The following is a 21,550-nucleotide window of genomic DNA, read 5'->3' on the forward strand; positions in this document are numbered from 1 at the left end:
AGGACGAATCCTTTTTTCTTTTTCTTTTCTTTTTTTAATTTAAATTCCAGTTATTTAACATAGAGTGTAATATTCGTTTCAGGAGTATTTAGTGACTCCTCACTTACATATAATACCCAGTGCTCACAGAAAGACTTTAAATAATTGTTCTTTTTAGCAGTAAGAAGTTGTTTCTAGTAGAGCTAAAAAGTGAATATCTTTTTTGTTCAAACTTTCAAAGCACAAGAATTAGCTCATTTATGAGGCTCCCACATTACTCAATTCTTACTACAGAGTTAATAAGTTGAGAGAAAGAGGGGAAATTAAGCATAAGGCTAATTTAAGAAACCATTAAGCATCACGAAATTAGAATAAAAATTTTCCCACATTAAAATAAGAGTTTCTCCCCTGATTTTAAGAAACAATTAAAAATGTTTTTCTCGGGGCGCCTGGGTGGCTCAGTCGGTTAAGTGTCCGACTTCGGCTCAGGTCATGATCTCACGGTCCGTGAGTTCGAGCCCCGCGTCGGGCTCTGTGCTGCCAGCTCAGAGCCTGGAGCCTGTTTCAGATTCTGTGTCTCCCTCTCTCTGACCCTCCCCCATTCATGCTCTGTCTCTCTCTGTCTCAGAAATAAATAAACATTAAAAAATTTTTTTTAAAAAATAAAAATGTTTTTCTCTCTCAAAAATAAACAAACATTTTAAAAAGGAGGGAAGGGCGCCCGGGTGGCTCAGCTGGTTAAGTGTCCAACTCTTGATTTTGGCTCAGGTCACGATCTCACGGTTTATGAGTTCGAGCCCCATGTTGGGCTTTGCGCTGACAGTGCAGATCCTGCTTGGGACTTTTCTCTCTCCTTCCCAAATATAAATAAATATTTTTGAAAAAGAAAATGTTTTTATTCTAAATACTTATTATGGCACAGGAAAGAACAATGGTAAACTTTAAAACTATAATCTTCCTAAGTCTTAATAAACCAAAATTATCAAGACACACAAGCCATTATACAATTTTATTTTTTTTATTTATTTATTTTTTTATTTTTATTTATTTATTTTTTTCAACGTTTATTTATTTTTGGGACAGAGAGAGACAGAGCATGAACGGGGGAGGAGCAGAGAGAGAGGGAGACACAGAATCGGAAACAGGCTCCAGGCTCTGAGCCATCAGCCCAGAGCCTGACGCGGGGCTCGAACTCACGGACCGTGAGATCGTGACCTGGCTGAAGTCGGACGCTTAACCGACTGCGCCACCCAGGCGCCCCGCCATTATACAATTTTAAAGCTCACTGAGATTATTAACAAAAACAATCCCAATCTCATTTTATAAATTAATAATCTGAAATCCAGGAGAACGTCTAGTAATTTGTTCAAGACTGTTAGTGGTGGAATTAGGCCTAAAGCCCAGTTCTCCCTTCTTTCTACCCAGTACTTTTTCCACTGCAGCTACTTCTAGGTTATTTATTATTAAATATGGAGTGTTCAGTAGTGGATAAAGAAGAAAAAGAAGTCCTCAGTTACTTTACTATGAGCTTAAATTAAAGGCTTTCTGTCAAGTTTAAATCCCAAACAGCAATCTTCTAAAAGATGATTCCAAAAAAACCCAAACACGTTAATATCTTAACAATTTTGTCAGCTACACCTCAATAAAGCTGAAGGAGGGGAAAAAAATTTAAAAACAGGATGGTTCTAACCTTACCTAACCCTGCCCACAAGTAACAGAACTGACTGGCACTACACTGAAATTTAAAGTAGTCTTTAGGGGCGCCTGGGTGGCTCAGTCGGTTGGGCATCTGACTTCAGCTCAGGTCATGATCTCACGGTTTGTGAGTTCGAGCCCCGCATTGGGCTCTGTGCTGACGGCTCAGAGGCTGGAGCCTGCTTCGGATTCTGTGTCTCCTCCTCTCTCTGCCCCTCCCCTGCTCATGCTCAGTTTCTATCTCTCAGTAATGAATAAATGTTAAAAAAAGTAAATTAATTAAAAAAAATAGTCTTTAGCCATTACACACACACACACACACGCACACATATATACACACAGACAAAGTGATTATGAAAACCAAAACTGCTAAATAAATGTTGACATTAAATGATTTTATAACTTAAGGTGAGAGCTGAGTCTTAAAGTACCTGGCTATTTTTCAGTTTCCATTGCAATCCTTAAATCTACATGAAACATTTAAATTCCTCAGGGTTAAATCTGAAGTCCCCATTCGTTTTCTTCTGTGTGAATTTATCTACTTCCAAAGCTTTATGTAGCATCTACATGCTCACAATTCCCAAATTTACATTTCCAGTCAAAATTTCTCAGAGAACTAGACTTGCGTATCCAATTTCACTGGCATCTTAAGATTAATATATTCAAATGGAAACTCCTTTTTCTACCCCAAACCTATGTTGAAAAAAATAGAAACACCTTGCTGTTCAAGAACCAAAAACCTAGAAGTCATCTTGGATTCCTCCTCCTCATTCCCTACACAATCTATTCAGGGGTAACAATCTTTCTATATTCAAAGTATCCTGAATCTGAAATGTCTCTATCCCCAATGTCACTACACTCGTGTAAATCACCACTATCGCTCACCTGAATTACTAGATTACTCCTTCCTGCTCTGCTCACTTCAACTCTTGGGCCCTCTGATTTAGTCACCACATAGCAACCAGAGTAGTATTTTAAAAATCTGCATCAGATCACGTCTCTGTCTTGCTTAAAATTCTTGAAGGACTTCCTAATGCACATATAATTAAGTATGAAACCTTTACACCATGGTTTCAATGCCTCTCTCCAAACCTCATCCCGTCCCGTTCTTCCCCACTGCCAATACTTAATTCCCCATTCACAACAGGCTTTGTTTTCAATTTCTCTATTCCAGGGATTGGCAAAGGATGGCCTGCTGTCTTTCTAAAATAAAGTTGTACTGGAAAACTGCCACATCCATTCATTACATATGGTCTACTGCTCCTCCGGTGTTACAACAGGAGAGGGCTGAGGGACTGCCGACGGAGAACATACGGCTCAGGAAGTTGAAAATATTGACTATCTGGTCCTATAAAGAAAAAATATTCTACAGCCATCCCCTTTGCCTGGAATGCTCTTCAACCCACTTTTGTCACGAGCACCTTCTCACTCTTCAAGTCCCAGTCTAAACATCGTTACAAGTATTACTTACTCAGAGACCCCCTTCTTGGCCTACATAGTTACCCTCTTCTTTATCGTCACAGCCCATTTTCTTCACTATGTTTTATAACTAAACATTTGTTTACTTGTTAATCTGTTCCATGTGTGCAGGGATCAAATGCATCCCAACTAATTTTTTACACCTAAGTCAGAGGTAGCAAATAACATACAGTTTTGAATGCTGAATTCTGTACTGATAAACCTTATGTGGATATTTTTGAGGCTTTAACAAAATGATCTACAATTTAAAAATCCTTAAAATTAGAAAGTAGCAGAACTTTTTTTCTCTAGTATAACCATGAATTTAAAGTTATTTTATTTAGAAATAAACGTTAAAGAAAAGCCAATCCCTGTGAATTCTGAAATGTTTTCATATTTTCTAAAATAAGACCAGAGTTTTTTCCTATGGCAAGGCACAAGAGCCATATCACACCCTAAGTTTTGCTTTGTGGTCTAGAGAAATCTACTGAATTCCTTTGGATCTCAGTTTCCTCAAAGGGACCATTCTTCCAGACCTAGGAAGAATATACTAACCAAGTAAGAGAAAAGCATTTAGCTTTTCTATGTCGGCTTCAATTTTGAGAAATTACTTCTAAAGCCAATAATCAGTTACTTTCATCTCAAAGAAGTTCCTCCATTCATGTGCTCTGATAGTTTACTTATGCCACTCTGCTTTACCAAAGATATTGCCCAGATGTTTACTATTCTCATCTTAAATCCAGGGTACTAGCAACTATGATAAACCAGCCCCAATTCTCCATAAAAATGTATTTCATCTGAAACCTTCAACATTAAAAAAAAAAATAGGTTCTGGCTGCCTATACCATAGCACTGAAATGTTCACTTGAGTAGGAAATAACTTTGCTTTAAAAAAAAAAAAATGTTACTGCTTACGCAGTTCGGCAAACTGCTAAAAGCACAGTGAACAAAAAAACCCCTGATGACTAGACCACACAGTAAGGCTTTCAGAACCACAAAAAGGAACACATTCTGTGAGACTGAAGATGGTTACTTTGATCCCACAGAACCCTAAACCATTCTCTCACCTTCCTGTCAGAGAATTCAACGTACAAACAGGTAATAGCAATTTTCGTGCAAACTACACTTTTGCACATTATGTTAGTAACATTCCTAAGTCCCATTTGGTAGAAAAAACTGAGATTTCCTGCACCAGGGCACATTAAGACTACTGTATAATGGCCCTGTTCGTGTCCCCTTCATATAGTAGTACTATATTTGTGTGGTTAAGAGTAAAAATGAAATAAGTTAAGTAGAAAACCCAAAAATGAGCACAGATACTAGCAGAGGTTAAAAGACTTAATTCAGCTGAAATAAAGAAATGAATTCTGAGATAAACTAGTATTGGTACATCTCCTAGTCAGAAATTGCCTAGTTTAAACTTGTCAAATGAGTGTTTGTCAAAGAAAAAAAAAAAAAATCGACGAACAAGTTGAGATGCTGGTGATGTATCATTAATGCCTATGTAAGAGAAATAAAAAGAACGTGGCATATATAATTTCTTCAGCACAATTAACTTGACTACATGTTCTCTGAAACATATTACAGGGAACTAACTGCCTATATTTCGAAGTAACAATTAACCTTAGGTATGGGACCACCTTAAGCAACTCAAAAATATGCTGAAACTCTTACAGTTAGCACAGAGTAATGTTCACATGACTTCAATTTCTACCTAACCATGGTTCAGAGTTGAAAAATCACTTAAACACGGATTTTCCACTCCGGTCTCCCCTCCTCTCCTTGCTTTTTGGAGGAGCCAATTCTCAACACAGCACATAACTACAGATGTTTTTTCCGCATCTGTGCCCAAGCTGCAAAGCAGCACTTCAAGACAAACAAAAACGGCAAATCGCACATTCAGGCCAACTCCTACTGAGCTATCTTTTTCCTCACTTGCCAATTTCTTAGTATATACCCAAAAAGGGCTACTCCGAGTCTCTTCTTCACGTTTCCAGAAGATGCCCAGTTTAATTATTAGATTTGTAATAGTTTTAGAACTAAAGAATCTCAGGAGATATTACTGCCAGCTCCTTCATTTTAATTATAAATAAAGCAAGAGCTAGAATTTAAAGGACTATGGCTTTACAAACACTGAGGCAATTTACTTGAATCCCCTCATTTTCAATGTGTTTACTGCCTCTTGATCCATTCATTATGCCTCAGGAGCAGATCTACAGAGAAGTCAAGGGCTCAGCCTGAAGCCACACTGCCTGACTACTGTTCCAGCTAGGCCACTTACTAGCTATGTTCATCTGGACAAATCACTTAAGTCTCTGTGCCTTGGTTTCCCCACTTGTAAAACAGAGGAGAATCGTAGTATCTGGCTCATTAGTTTGTGACCAAGAACTAAAACATGTAAATGCACGAGAACTGAACCAAGCACACAGTCACTACCATCATTCACCATGGAATCTCTGGCAAATGAGAACGTGCCTCTATTCTACCGTTAATTCTCAGTCGTTCTCAATTCCGCACTCTCTCCATATCCAAGAACTCCGATGCTCCAGTCTTCTCCCCTTCAACAGCTTGAAGCAAAATTCTCCCACTCCACATTTCTTCTTTCTTTTGATGCCAAGTTTCTTAAATTAGACTTCTTCATTTCCCACACCTACGTACCAGTTTGTTTTTGAAGACTTGTCCTTTGGCTCTGGGATTTTTGTTCTCTGGACTCCAACACTTAATCCTCAGTACGTGCTACCACACGTCCAATCTCGATCTCCAGTTCGGAGTTCCTGCTCAAGCTCTAAACCTGTATATCTCTAAACACAATTCTGTGATGATCTCACACTCAATTTCCCTCACATGTGAAATGATCTCTAAGGCTGCTTCCAACTATAAAAATCTCTAATATTACCGAAAACAAAATTTGTCACCTCCTCAATCTATTCATTTCTAGCCTATCGCTTTACTCAAAAATTTCCAGGTTCTCCCTTGCTTCTAGCAAACAACCTCCCAATTCTACATTTATATATCATTTTCATTCTAATCTTCTTAAAATATTCTGTCACATTATCATCCACTTAAAAATTTCCAAAAAACTCCACTGTTAAGTCCAAATTCCTTAGCTTGACATTCAAGTCTTTCTCCAATCTGTTCCCAAACCACCTTTGCAACATTACAATCTATTAATCCCCACAAATTATTATATACCTCAAATTCTTATTTACCACCTTTAGTACACATTAGGTATACCAAATTTATTATTTCTGTATAATCACATGACATCTGCCATCCTGGAATGCCTTCCACATTGTTCACTTATATCCCAAATTTTTCACGGCTCAGTTCAATTTGGTATCTTCCCATGAAATCTTACAGCCCAGGATAATCTCTCCCTCATATGAATTCCTAAGCCATTTACTGCTCATTCAATTCATTTCCCACTTAATTATATAACGCCTCACACTGGTATCCAAATGTCTGCATCATCTCTTACATCACAGTAAAGACAAGGGTATCATAACCCTTCGCACCCACTGCATTTTCCTAGAAAGCTGTGGAGAGCAGGCACTAAAAAAACCTGTTGATTGCATGAACGCCACAATCACTTTGCTTCTTGAAACACTAGCTACCTGCTTACATAATCCCATTTAAGAGAAAGAAATTATGGAAGGAATAGTAGAAACAGAAGGTGACTATTTTGTAACCACCATAGTTATAATGATTCATGCAAGAATCATCAATGGATGCTAAAACCATCACATGAAAGTTTCTTGGGGAACAGGATATTTATACAGTCTCAAAATATATCTGAACAAATTACTTATGAATTACAAAGGGAAAAAAGGTACCTTCACAGTGGAGAAATCTGGCGGACACCAAGTGATCAAAGTTAACATCACCAATAATGGGATAAACTGACATCATGTGCCTCCTGATGTGATGCACTGAGGACACAACATCACTTATGTATTATTCCTGCCAAAAATGCATAACCTGAAACTAGTCATGAGGAAACAATCAGACAAACCAAAAACCGAGGGACAATCTACAAAACAACTGGCCTATACTCGTCAAAAATGTCAATGTGCTGAAAAACAAAAAGCTGAGGAACGGAGTGTATGATCCTGGATTGGATCCTGGATCAGAAAATGAACTGCTCTAAGGACATCACTGCTACAGAGGACAACTGATGAATATGAATGTGGACTGTATTTGGTAACAGTATTATAGTAATGTTAAACTGCCTAATTTTGAACATTGTTCTCTGGTTAAGTGAGAGAATTTCCTTGTTCTCAGGACAAACATCCCAGAGTATTTGAGGGTAAATGATCTTAAAACTTATTCACTAATTGTTCAGTAATAGTAATATCAATAATAGTAATAATAACAAATATCAACAGCAAGATTGGCAAAATGTTAGCAACTGTTGAATCTACAAGAGATCACTGTACTATTTGGTGCAACTTTTCCATTTCTTTTCAAAATAAAATTTAAAAAACGAACACCCTACTACCACACAAAAACTTTGAGAAGTTTTTATTTATCTGTGGTATTTTACATTTCATCAGACAATCTTAAAAGCAAGACATACTTGCAATAGAAAACTTTGCTTTATATAAAGATTTATTCTAAAAAAACAAAAACATCATTTTAGAACCAAAGAAACATTTTCTAATTTTAATAGCCCAACACTAATTTATGTTTTTTTTAAAAAAAATTCATGTTTGCTATGGAACTTGGTTAAAACAGAGTCAATTTCAACTGGTGAAAAGTCTTAGAGGATATTTTTTAAACATTGTAGCTTTATTCCTTTCAAGTATACAGAAAGCAAGTATAGAGAAAGCTAAAATGGGCTGACTGATTAAGCATTTCAAGGAAAAAATAATGATCTGTAAATCACACATTAATAAACAAGCATTTATAAGTTAATCAAAGTCTGTTTCCTTAATAATGATTACAAAGAATGTATTTATCATAAATCACAAATTTCATCTTCCCTCAATTATCAAAAATTGTGACTTAGCTGGTTAGAAATTCTGAGTGAGGTTTTAGAATACAGCCACTAATTATTATTTCTCTAGGCTTCCTACAGCCTTTAAAGCTAACACTGCTAGTCACAGTACTATATAGTATATCAAGGATTTTCTAGATTCCAAAGAATTAGCAATAGTCCTTTAAGGTTGGATACCTTATTTATGAGATGTTCGGTAACAACTTCTCTTAGTCCAGTGTAGAGCTTTTCTCCGTGTTTATGCAAAACCATTGTATAAGCATTTCTATAGAGCTCCTCAAAACTAAGACCACTGTTATTCTTACGCTGGATTTCTTGAATTGCATTTTTCAGAAGGTCCCAAATGCTGTTTACATATTTTTCATCCATGGTCATCTGTAATATCCAAGAGAGACAAAAAGACAAAAAAAAACACCAATGGTTGAAAATCTTTCTGTATTTGTCCACAGAGTAATTATTTTATTATATGGCTATGACTATAAATCTGCATTACTTAATAAGGATGTTAACAGTCTGTTCTAACAAAAATTAAAAAATACACATAAGAATAGTTTTTAGAGCTGACAAAAGCCAATTTTTTAAAAAATCCTTAAGGCTTTCCTCCTTTCTTACATGCATCAAAACCCTCCAATTTAAATGAAATCATAATCCCCGATGTTAATACCTGGCTTTAGCCAAAAGTGTTAAGACATCCTTCCCTTAGTTTATTTAGTGGAATACAAGCTCAGAGAGATGCTGAGACAGAAAGAGTTCCCTAATTAAAAACAAAAAAAACGAAACTGAGGACATGAACACTATTTTCCTCTCCTGAAGATTTACAGAGCTCCTTAGCAAATTAAAGATTGGAAGAAGACGTGCAATTAAAAACAAAACAAAAACCCCACATTTTCTGTTTAACCTAGGATTCTCTTATTTTCTTTCCTTTCCCAGTTCAGATTCCACAGTCCCATCATTTGTAGCTACCTTGTATACACCCATGAATCACTTGCCCCTCTCCCCTCCAAAATACTTACCATTCTAAACCACATCTACCCACCAACTCCTCACACTCACCCATGTGTGTAGCTGAAAGTAAATGAGTAACACACACACACCCATATTCAATAGGTCTTGGTTTAAATACATAACCACTAACCACAAGTGGGCCCAGAGTACAACCCCACCATCCTACATTCTAGACTGTTAACTCTACCAAACAGCTGATTTTACACCATCTCCTTCATCCTCACTCTAGGATAATGACTTGCTTCCTGTTCTACTGAGAAAACAGAAACAATCTGAAGACACAATGCACAAACCCCAACCATATCCACCGATCTATAGGATTATGAATCAATATACCCTGCTAGTCCTGGTTCTCAAAGTACCAAGTTCTTCTGCTCAAATTATAGCACAGGGACTAGCAACACAGACATCATCAAGGACTTACCACAGAAATGCAGAATTTCAGGCTCCACCCCAGACCTACAGAACCCTAGTCAGCATTTTGAACCCAGGTGATACCTATACAGAATGAAGTTTAGTTCCATGCCAACTCACCTATAAAGAACCTCCCTTTATCAATCTCCCTTCTCCTCATCATCACCACATTCTTTCCTTTCTGCTAGATAATTTCCACCCACATTCAAAATCATCAGTTTCCCATGTTAAAAAGAAATCCTCACAAACCCTCATACTTCTCCAGTACCATCAAATTTCTCTTTTCCATTTACAGAGAAATCACAAGACTTAAGAGATTTCTACATTCACTGACTCCAAGCCCCACTTCCCCCACTGTATCTTGACTCTACTCCAATAAGGCTTTCATTTCTACTGTTTCACTGAAACTACTTGAGAAAGTCATCAGCGACTTCCATCCTGCTAAATGTAAACGGTCAGAGTTTTAGTTCTCATCATACCTGACCCATCTGGCAGTTAATGAAAAAGCTGATCATGCCTACTCCTTGAAACAGATTCCTTGCTTTGCCTTCCAAGCATTACAATCTCTTGTTTTTCTTCCTATTTCTCTAGCTTCTATTTGTCAGTCTGCTTACTGGTTCCTTCTCACAGCAAACTCCCACCCTAAACCCCTCTGGCCACAACTCAGTTTTCAGGTGAAGCTGGTCTCATCTATGTTCACGGCTTTAAGTTAACCTCAAATTTATAGACCTCGTTTGGCCTTCTGCCCTTGATGCCAGAGTCCTACATTCAGCACCTTTTCAATGTTTCCACTTGAATACCTACGAAGCATCTCAAATTTACCGTGTCCAAAACAGAAATCCTAATCTTTGCCCCCAAAGTCTGCTTCCCCTGCAGCCTTCTCCAAATGAGCAAATGTCCACACCATCCTTTCGGTTGCTAAGGCCAAAAGTTTGTAATCCCTTGTATTCCCTCATCTTGATTCTAATCCAACAGGAAATTCTGTTGTTTCTACCTCCAAAATGTACCCAGAATCTAACTCCTGCTCACCTCTTCCACTACTACTAGCCTTATCCAAACCACCATCAACTCTCAGACCATCCCAACAGCCCCCTAACTGGTCTGTTTCTGCTCTTGCCCCACTATCATGCCACTCTTCTGCTCACAACCCTCCAGGGACTTTTCATTGCTCTTGGAGTTATAAGTCAAAGTCCTTATACAAACTACAAAATGTGACTCAATCTGATCATCTGACTTCATCTATTCCTCCTTGCTCACTCTGCTCCAGCACACCAGCCTCTTTGCTATTCTTCGGAAGGTGTCAAACAAGTTCACTTTGAGGTGTTTGTATTTGCCACTCTCTATTGTCTCTCAACTGTTCTTCCCTAAGGCATCTCCATAGCTCAATCACTTTGTCAACCTCACAAACGCTGCTCATCACCACAAAATAAAGCTTTAACTGCTCACTCCCTTTAAAATAGCAGTCTACTCTTACTAGTGACCCCCCAAATTCCAATACTACATTCCATACTTCTTTTCCTGGCCTCCCTCTTCCAGCCCATGAAGTCCACTCCATGAAGGCAGGGATTTTTTTCACTGTGGAATCCCTCACCAACTAAAGTAATACATGGCATATAACAGACATTCATACTTGTTGACAGAATGATTTCCTACTAATCTCTAAGGACCTGTTATTATGCCACATATAACCCACATGTTCTGCATTCACAACCTGGGAAACATGGCAACAATTACTCATCAGCTCCGCAAATATTTCTGACCTGAACTGAATAGAAATTACTGAGCTAATGGAATCCTCTCCAAAGAGGGTAGGAAGAAACTTTTGGAGGTGATGATGAGTGTGTTTATTGCACAGGTTATGTTGAAGGCCTCACAGGTGAATACTTACCTATAAATCCATCAAGTTGCACACCTCAATGAAGTGGTTTATGGAAAAAAAAAACAAAAACAAAAAAAAACACAATCCTTTCCAAGCTATGTCCAATGGGTATGAATGTGGAAGAGTAAGGAACATAGGCAAAATAGTTCTTTCTGTCACCCTAGCAATAAAGTATCAGTTCAACCCTCAATCATAGAGGATTCTTAAGCAGAGGACTCAAACTGAGTCTTATTATTCTAATCTTTTCTGGGGTGCTTAAAAAGGAACTCTTTAACAGAACAACTTTTTTATTACTCAAATCGTATTCAAATCCCAGGTCTACCAGAAACTTTTCCAAAATGGCCTTTAAAGAATTTACCCCAACATCAAAACTACTATCTATTTTTATCACATATCCTGACACATAGGATGCCATCCATATAATGTATTTTAAGATGTAGCTGGTCGTAGGTTCCCATAAATAAAATATACAAGTCCATGTGATAATGACGGCCTCAAGTACTCCATGTATGTGTGCAATGTGGTTTTAGTTTGCTGGCAGCATATACAGAGATTAAAAAGCAGACTAAAAACATCTCTTGACATTAAATAACAAATGAATAAAGCAAAACAATTCCAGAGAAAAACCAAGTTAATGTGGACTATAAACTCCAGTGATAACTATATTGCTAATAGTTGAGCAAATCTGCAAATGATCTTTCCAGGCTCTAAATAAGTTCCCATGAAAGCTAGAAAATGTACAAAAATATCTCTACCCATCATGAATTACTAAATTTGCTATTAGAAACTAAAGAATTTTAAAAAACATAAATCAGAGACTTTGACAATTATAGGAATTTCCTTTACATTATAATAAATCATTTCTTACATATATAAACCAAGAGTCATTTTATAATCCAAGACTGTATGTAGTATTTTCTTCAGTATTCATGTTTTATGGACAGAGTAGAGATGGAGCAAAAGGATAACAATGTTTAGGTGCAGAAATTTTCAAGTAAATAAAAATAGACCCAGAGAGACTGAATGACTTACCCCAAATCACAGAAATTAGGATTTATATATCCCCAAATCTAGTCCAAACTACTGGAATCACATTACATTCCACTGTGCTAATATGGTATAGTAATATCACAGTGTCAGTCACTGATTTTCCTGGGAAACATAGTGTGGAATATTAGTAGAGTATCTAACTTTTGCTGTCCAAAAGGCCTGGATTTGTGTCATGGTTTTGCTAAATTGACAACCCAAGTGACCTTGGAAAAATTACTTAAATCTTCATTTCCTCACTTGTTAAGGAGGTTTAGTGACAGTATCCAGCTCAAAGGACTAACATGAAGATTAAAGAAGGTCAGAAGAATTTAGCCCAGCCCAGGACACAGCACAATCCCTCACATGTCGACTAACAAAAGTTTCCAGTGATAGAATCTCTTGAACTCTCATCAATGGGAATAACTGTCACAAAGAAAAAAACAAAACAAAACAAAACTTTTCAAGCTTAATAAAAAAAAAAAACAAAAAAAAAAACATGAGCTAAAACAACAATACTTAAGGGTACAACTATGCTAAATGCAAGTCAATATAATGAAGCCTTCTTTCAGAAACAGTATTCCCTACTTCATATCTCCTATTCTTCCAGTGCCATTTTAAATGGCATTTTAATCCCCAGGGCTCTGTCTTTAGCTGTTTTCATTCTCTACTGGGTCACTATGCATTTCCATCCATTATCATGATTACAATTATTACCCACACATCTAAAGTTCAAAAAACTGTAAGACACCAGATTAGCAAGGGATTCTGAAGCTTCCTAAAACTGCACACAAAATTTTGCCAAATAATGTTGTGTGCATTTTCTTTTTCTGGATGATGAGTCTTGAGCTCTTTCAGATTTCCCACGAAGTTTGGCCCACATCTCAAAGAATAAGTTACTGGCTTGTGTGTTAATTGCTCCCAAATCTGTACTGCCAGCCCAGATGTTCCTCCAAAACATGAAACTACCGTATTCAATTGCCTGCTGGACATCTCAAACTAAATGCTCCAGAAACAGATCAAACTTACCATGTCCAAAAGCCCTGTTAAACTAACCCTCCTCCTATATTCTTTAATTCACAAACCAGCTAGTTTAGAAGCATGTATAACTAGCTAGTTTGTGAATTATTTATGTATAACTTTTCTTCTTCCTCTCTCATCCCCATCTCATCCAATCATCAGGTGCTGCTAACAGTAGGACCAAAATATTTCTCAAATATGCTCCCATTCTTTCATCCTGCATACTACTGTCCTAAAACTTTCCTCTAGATCACTATGACAGCATTCCAACTATCATGAACTCGAATACCTCTCAGAATCTATCTTCCTCAGAATCACCATTTAAAAAATAAATATGAGCATCATGCCCCTGTTCAAAACCTAGTTCTCATTAATAACAGGGTGGAAGGATGTACTTTAAAAGTGTACTGTAATCATATTCAAAATCTAGTCTATTCCTACTTCTCTAACTTCATCTTTCACTCACTACTACATTTATTCCTAACAACATTAAATCAGTGGTTATTCCCATCCAGTGAGACACCTCCCCCTCATTCACCACCCTCCCATGTCGCCTTTTTTTTTCATTAAAAAAAAATTTTTTTTTTTTTACTTTTTCTTATTTTGAGAGAGACAGAGACAGCTTGAGCGGGGGAGGGAGAGAGAAAGAGAGAAAGAATGAATCCCAAGCAGGCTCCATGCTACCAGCTGCAGAGCCCAATGTGGGGCTTGAACCCACAAACTGTGAGATCATGACCTGAGCCGAAACCAAGGGTCAGGCGCTCAACCGACTGAGCCACCCAGGCGCCCCATCTTCCCATGTTTTCTTAAAATCCTCTCCTCTGCCTCTTCTATATCTGATTCTTTACAAAGATTCTGAACACAGCTCTGATGTCCTCTATCCCCCAGGAATCCTTCCCTGACCTTCTATCGCAGAGTGGACTCCTTCTCAGCTCTTTCATAATACTCAGGTCATATCTATCACTACACTCCATACTGCTTCATAATTATCTGTGCATCTTTTTCCTCCAGTAGACTACAAGATACTTAAGGAGTTATATATTTTTCTTCAATGTCACTTAGAAGGCCGTAAACAAATGTCTGGTGAAAGTACCTTGATTTATCTGTATTACACTAATGCAATTTTGAAAACACGAACACCTGAATTAGTAAGCATAAAGATATGGAAATATATTTTAAGGTGCTTATCTACTGCAATTAACGTAATTTTAAAATAATCAAATGTCCTTTTCAAATAAAATATAATCATGTGCAAGCAAGCAATAAACCCTTAAATTTCATTTATCAAGTAGTATTTTCAGATTTTCCTATTCACTTAACTACTTAATCATTAATTTTATTAATAAATATTAACTAGGAAGAAAATCACAGGCAGAAAAGCCCCTTCAGGAGAGGATCCATAAGCTACAATCTTTCCCCTAAATCAAAAAACTGAAAACAAAGGAAATGGGCTTCAAAAGCAGATTCTTCTATATGCATGCTTTTGGTCTTAGAATCTACTGAACATGTCAGTAACAGTGCTAAAATAATTATGTTATTGATGAACTTCAATTTCTCACCCATCCTTGGTACAGAATACAACATTAACTGCCAATGAAAGTTAAAAGAACTAAATGTTAACCTCTAATCTCATCAATATTTTTTAAAATTTTTTTTAATGTTTACTTATTTTTGAGAGCCAGAGTGTGAGCAGGGAAGAGGTAGAGAGAGTGGGAGACAAAGAATCCGAAACAAGCTCCAAGCTCCGAGTTGTCAGCACAGAGCCCCACATGGAGTTCAAACTTGCAAACTACGAGATCATGACCTGAGGTGAAGTCTGATGCTTAACCCACTGAGCCACCCAGGCGCCCCAAATTTCATCAATATGTTAGCCACAAAAACATCAGTCTATATACTTCACTCAGAGTCATAAAACTTAAAGGCCTTAACGTTGTGTACTTTTTTAAAAAGAGTAGTAACATTTTTTTTAAAGTGATATTCTAAATTATTTGAGCAGGATTTTGATCTCATTGATGAAATTGCTTTACTTAGGATCCATTAATTACAAATACACTCAGGAAGGAATGTAATGCCTCCACAAAACAATAAAATAATGGAATGCATACACACACGTAATGTTTGCTCATTATTAGGCATATACAGTATTCTGCTCCAACAAGTTCAAGTTATAAAGTGATCAGCAAGGAAGGTAAATTCATTTAGCAAGAAAACAAAAGTTCTTTTTAAAAGGAAAGCTATAATTAAGTATTCTTAAATGCTTATGGTTTAATGAGACTTTTAAAAAACAAATCAAGAGTTTAATTTTTAAAAATGACCTCCACCCTCTTGTATCTTCCTAATCCAGGATTACAATTCCCTCATTAGTAAGTATCAATAGCAAAAATAACCTTAAGTGTTTATTTTCTTTCACAAATATCTTTGGTTATTCATCTACACTATTTCAAATGATGTAAAAACATAACCTTTAAAATGTCTGAATTTGAAAGGATGTCGGTCTGTTATATACTTACACATCTTGAAGGTTCTGTAATTACCAAGAGTTGGAGAGAACTACAGCATGAGCCAATTAAACTAAAATGAAGAGAACTGTATTCTTCACATCCACTGTATACAAAGCACAAGAAGTCTTTAGTCCCCTGTGAATAATTTTCAACAAGAAATTTAGAACAGGGTGGGTGGGGGAAAAGGGTGAGAATTTGAAATTCCAAGCAATTCAGAATGACACAGCTAGAAAAAAATAAACAAGGAAAAATGCTTAATCTTAATTTTGAGCTTCAGCCTCAAAAAAAAATTGCTCTGGTACAAATATCTGAGGAATGACAGTATTCTAGTGAGACACAACTAAGCCATAAATTATGTAAGGAAGCTGCCTTCCAGATTATAAGCAACTTAGAGTAATATAAAGTCTCCCTCCCTTTATTTTATTTTATCCTTTATAATACATGGGACAATGCCGAGGTGACTCTCAAAAACTATGATCTGAATGTAGTCCAGTTACAGTTAATGATGATGATGAGTCTTATCTGATGACCAATGACTATACAACGGCTTATGACATCTGCAATAATCCCATTTATCCATCAGTTAATCTTTAACCAACCTCAACCATCAAAAATACAACCAAAGACTCAAGTATTAAGGAAAACAGTACAATGCTATACATTCATATTTTGGAGAAGTTATTTAACTTTGCAGAGTTTACTTTCTTCACACACTTGTGGCAGGAGAAATGGGAGATGATGTACTGTGTGGCAATTAAGAAAGTTTGTGAAAGCATCTGGCACACAGCACTTACTCAATACATTCGCTTCTTTATTACACAAAACTGACGTACAGCCTCACTTAATGACTTAAACCTGCATGTAAAGTTGAGACTGATGTTTCTTTAACCAGTTTCTCTGTGGTTACAGTGGAGATCAGATGAGTGCAGAACCATGCTGCCGAAAGTAGGAACTGATGTCAAGGGAGCAGAGAAAAAGATGATCAATTAGAAAGGCACAGGATCCTGGGACAATTCTGTGAAATCACAACCTAAACCCGATCCACATTCAGCTGGCCTCTAATACCATTATAGAACAGTATGTTTATTTATTTATTTTTTAATGTTTTTATTTATTTTTGAGACAGAGAGAGACAGAGCATGAATGGGGGAGGGGCAGAGAGAGAGGGAGACACAGGATCGGAAGCAGGCTCCAGGCTCTGGGCCATCAGCCCAGAGCCCGACGCGGGGCTCGAACTCACAGACCGCGAGATCATGACCTGAGCCGAAGTCGGCCGCTTAACCGACTGAGCCACCCAGGCGCCCGTAGAACAGTATGTTTATAATGAGAAAGCTAAATCATCAATAGAAGGTTCAATTATAATCTGCATTTCAGCACTCAGCAGTAGGAGGCTGTTCAAAAAATCAATATGGAAATTTGGAACAATTTTTTTTTCTTTCAAATACCAAAGGTCAAACTTCCAGATTAGCCTATTAAAGTCCATGTAAGTCACAAATGACTTGACTACGACTAATATATTTCAAATATATCTCTCCATGAATGACTTTTGCATATATGAGAAAGGATATGTGTGACATTTCATGGTCTGATAATAATCACAGTAAGATGCAATTTTAAGTATTCTCACTGAGCCAAGAAGTTTGTCACTGTCCTACTGTGCTGTCCTCACTGAATAAAAGAAAAAAAGGGGGGGAGGGGGAGGGGGAGGCAGGCTACATGCCTGGTACACTGAAACACATTTTATCCAAAGAATACAACATTCATTGTAACTGGAACTCCTCAAACATCATAGAGACCTTCCCCCATTAAGAAAATTACTTATAGGGGCGCCTGGGTGGCTCAGTCGGTTAAGCGTCCGACTTCAGCTCAGGTCACGATCTCGCGGTCCGTGAGTTCGAGCCCCGCGTCGGGCTCTGGGCTGACAGCTCAGAGCCTGGAGCCTGCTTCCGATTCTGTGTCTCCCTCTCTCTCTGCCCCTGCCCCGTTCATGCTCTGTCTCTCTCTGTCTCAAAAATAAATAAAACGTTAAAAAAAAAAAAAAAAAAGAAAATTACTTATACTTTTTTTTTAAATGTTTATTCATTTTTGAGAGAGAGAGAGAGAGAGAGAGAGAGAGAGAGAGAGAGAGAGAGAGACAGGGCGTGAGCAGGTGAGGGGCAGAGCAAGAGAGGGAGACACACAATCTGAAGCAGGCTCCAGGCTCCAAGCTGTCAGCATAGAGTCCAACGCAGGACTCGAACTAGGAGCCGTGAGATCATGACCTGAGGCAAAGTCCGACACTTACCTGACAAAGCCACCCAAGGGCCCCAAGAAAATTACTTATACTTTATATCTGAGCATATGTTTGAGTTCCATATTTCCATTCTAACAATCTAAAAGTATTAATTTTAATCAAAAGTGACAATATTTTCTTCTCTTTAGCCTAGGTCACTAAGTGGTTTTGAAACGGGTAAACCTTGTTTTTTAAAACTATGATAATGTGTCAAAAGCCCTATAAATTGTAAGTTAGTTTACCCTGAAATCAGCGATACACAGTCCAACGGATGAGGAAAAAAATGTGAAAAAGTATAAATTACCTGTTAGCTTTGTCTTTGAATGAATCTAAACTGTAATCAAATGAGACAGGATACCAAAAGTCCATCAAAAAAATTACTACAAAAACCTGGGATCAAATCTGCTCAAAAATTCCTTGAAGCTACCAATTCACACAAAGTATGCCAAAAAAAAAAAGCAAAAAACCAGAGCTAATTTCCCACTGCTTCGTATTACTATTTAAGCATCATCACTGAAATAATACCGTTCTTTTTTTTTTTTTTTTTAATTTTTTTTTAATGTTTGTTTATTTTTGAGAGAGCAAGAGACAGAGTGAGAGCCAGGGAGGGCAGAGAGGGAGGGAGACACAGAATCCGAAGCAAGCTCCAGGCTCTGAGCTATCACACACAGCCTGGCCCAGGCTCAAACTCATGAACCACGAGATCATGACCTGAGCCGAAGTCAGAAGCTTAACCGACAGAGCCACCCAGGCGCCCCTTAACACCACTCTGATTTTAAAGAACATTCTAAATCCAAAAGATAGGTAGGTGACTACTGCACCATCACAGAAAATGTTTTAAACCATGGGAGAACACACCAGCATTCAGCAACTAGACTGGTGTATAAATGCAACGCCTTTTACTGAAAGTTTTAGAGCTGGAATGAGCATAAGATAACCACAAATTAAAATCTCACTTTACAAATAAGGAAACTGAGGCCATGTGGCTTATTCAAGATCACACAGCTAATCAGAGCAATGAAGAAATCCCAGGGTCCTAAACTAAGTGTGCTTCTGTTGTTACCTCCATGTCAACTCAAATCACCTGGGTGCACAATTTTAAGACAACATTTAGTAACTGAATAGGCTAATGTTAACACTCAATTATTATGGCTATATGATTGTTTCAGTCTGGTCTAGAGAAAAGACCTTTACCTGGAAATCAGGCTTCCAGTCATGGTTCTTCCATAAATTCAAGTCATGAGAGTATCCCCTTGGGTAAATCATCCTCTCTAGTCCTCCCTTTCCCCATCTATTAAGGAAGACTGGCACAGATTCTCTCTAAAATCCCTTTTAGCTTTTAAAAATTAAAATATGAATATAAACAAGAGCAAATAAATGACTTGTTTAGTTGGCTAGGGATAGCTTCATCAAAAAAAACCAAAACAAAACACTTTTTTCATGTCTCATTTGCATGTACCATGAGGAAAAGTGAATTATTTTAAAGTATCTGCTCTTTGTGCTTCAAAATTGATTTTACTGTTTAACCTACTTCTTAGTATATTCTCAAAGACAAAAATTAAGGATTATATTAAAGTATCATAACATGTTAATTTCAAAGAATCACTTTTTTCTAAACCTATACTTAAGATGAATGCTAATTGGAAAAAGTTTATAAAAAATTGTGCTATCAGTCTTCTAGTTTAAAAAGGAAAGTGTTAACTCACAAATGTATCAACTAATGTCTTTCTTCTAAGTTATGACTTTGCTTAATTCAAGTCAGTACATATAAGGATACCCTTAACTTATCGACACAAATTTTACTGAATATACACTTCCATTGATTTCAAGTTTTTAGTAACTTTTATTCTCTTATGAGAGATGCATTTTATCTTCAATCTAGCAAGGTTTATACTTTCAAAGGCTCCTTCCAATGACCAAAAACTAATTTCAATTTTTTTTCATCAGGAGTACTGCACTGTATAAATTTTAGGGCCCCTGGACCTGCCCCTGGTTAATAATTTGAACAGCAATCTTAGAATTAATTTTCCAATATATTCCTATTGAGAAAGTAAATATTTCAGAACCTAGCAAATGCTTAAAAGAATACACCCGGGGCGCCTGGGTGGCGCAGTCGGTTAAGCGTCCGACTTCAGCCAGGTCATGATCTCGCGGTCTGTGAGTTCGAGCCCCGCGTCGGGCTCTGGGCTGATGGCTCAGAGCCTGAAGCCTGTTTCCGATTCTGTGTCTCCCTCTCTCTCTGCCCCTCGCCCGTTCATGCTCTGTCTCTCTCTGTCCCAAAAATAAATAAACGTTGAAAAAAAAAAAATTAAAAAAAAAAAAAAAAGAATACACCCAAGCAGTGTGGTACAGCGGGACGAACATGAATTTCTGAATCAGATCTGGGATCTAAATCCCGGCTCTGCCCTTTCTTAGATGTACATGTGATATTATGCATACCTTACCAGGTATCTCTCAGACCTAAACAGATTTAAAACAGTAACATCTAAAGGATTTGAGATAATTATAGTTCCAAGTACCTAAAACACAGCCTAACATAAAATAGACATTCAACAAGTTGTAGTAATAATCTTATAAAGCAATTTCTCATACTATCTATAAATTGAAAATAAAAAAAGAAAAAGAATTTATCATGATTACTGTCAAGAAGATAGAGCAAATAGGAGAGGTTAAGGGTTGCTCAGTTCAGAGTTGCTTCAGAAAAGAATGACGTGCAATCATTACGTTAAAGAATTCCTCTTACGATTGCTTTTATAGAAAAATATCTCCAAAAAAGCTTGTATTTTCTTAAAGTAGTTAAAGACATTCCTTTGAAGTCTTCTTCATTTGCTTAGCAGTAACCTTTGTCACTTAAGGAGTAAATCTGGGTCCATTCCTTTCTCGATTGCAAGTATTAAACGAATGAAAATCAAATTTAAGAAGTTTTACTTAACTACATTTTCAATTTGAAACTGACTTAAAAAAATAAAGGAATGCTTTCTAGTAGCAAAACCTCCGGATAAGGGGTTAAGGCCAACGAAAGGAATCCGTTCTCAATTTGTTAGTAATTGTCCCAACTTGGGCAAGTAGGGCTCTCCTTGGCTTTAAAAAGGCTGGATTAACGACTAGTGATTTTAAAGCAGTGGTTAATAGAACTTTTTAAAATGAAATCTTTTGTACAAATGACAACTACAGATGGCTTTAAATAACAAGAGAAGGAGATTTTTGAAGATACACCTACTCCACTCCTCCTATGCCTCCTAGGTCTTGGAGACCCTGTAAGTATTTGAAAACGACTGTCCTCCATCAAATGTATTACTTTTGTT

General features: G+C 37.2%; 1 protein-coding gene across 3 annotated transcripts in view; it reads right to left on the reverse strand.

Moving 5' to 3' along the window:
- CUL3 (cullin 3) overlaps positions 1-21,550 on the reverse strand; it is a 97,021-nt gene that overhangs the window by 65,899 nt on the left and 9,572 nt on the right. The window contains exon 2 of one of the 3 annotated variants that reach the window (XM_086719773.1): positions 8,306-8,503. The exons of 1 other annotated variant lie outside the window; for it this stretch is intronic. In XM_086719773.1, the coding sequence (XP_086575899.1) occupies positions 8,306-8,503 (198 nt within the window). Of the gene's footprint in view, positions 1-6,965; positions 7,117-8,305; positions 8,504-21,550 lie in introns of those variants that run through there. One more of the 3 variants, XM_086719775.1, reaches the window with a different exon arrangement.

The sequence above is a fragment of the Puma concolor genome, chromosome C1 (assembly GCF_028749965.1).
Source record: "Puma concolor isolate L17-30 chromosome C1, mPumCon1.1.hap2, whole genome shotgun sequence".
NCBI classification, from domain to species: Eukaryota; Metazoa; Chordata; class Mammalia; order Carnivora; family Felidae; genus Puma; species Puma concolor.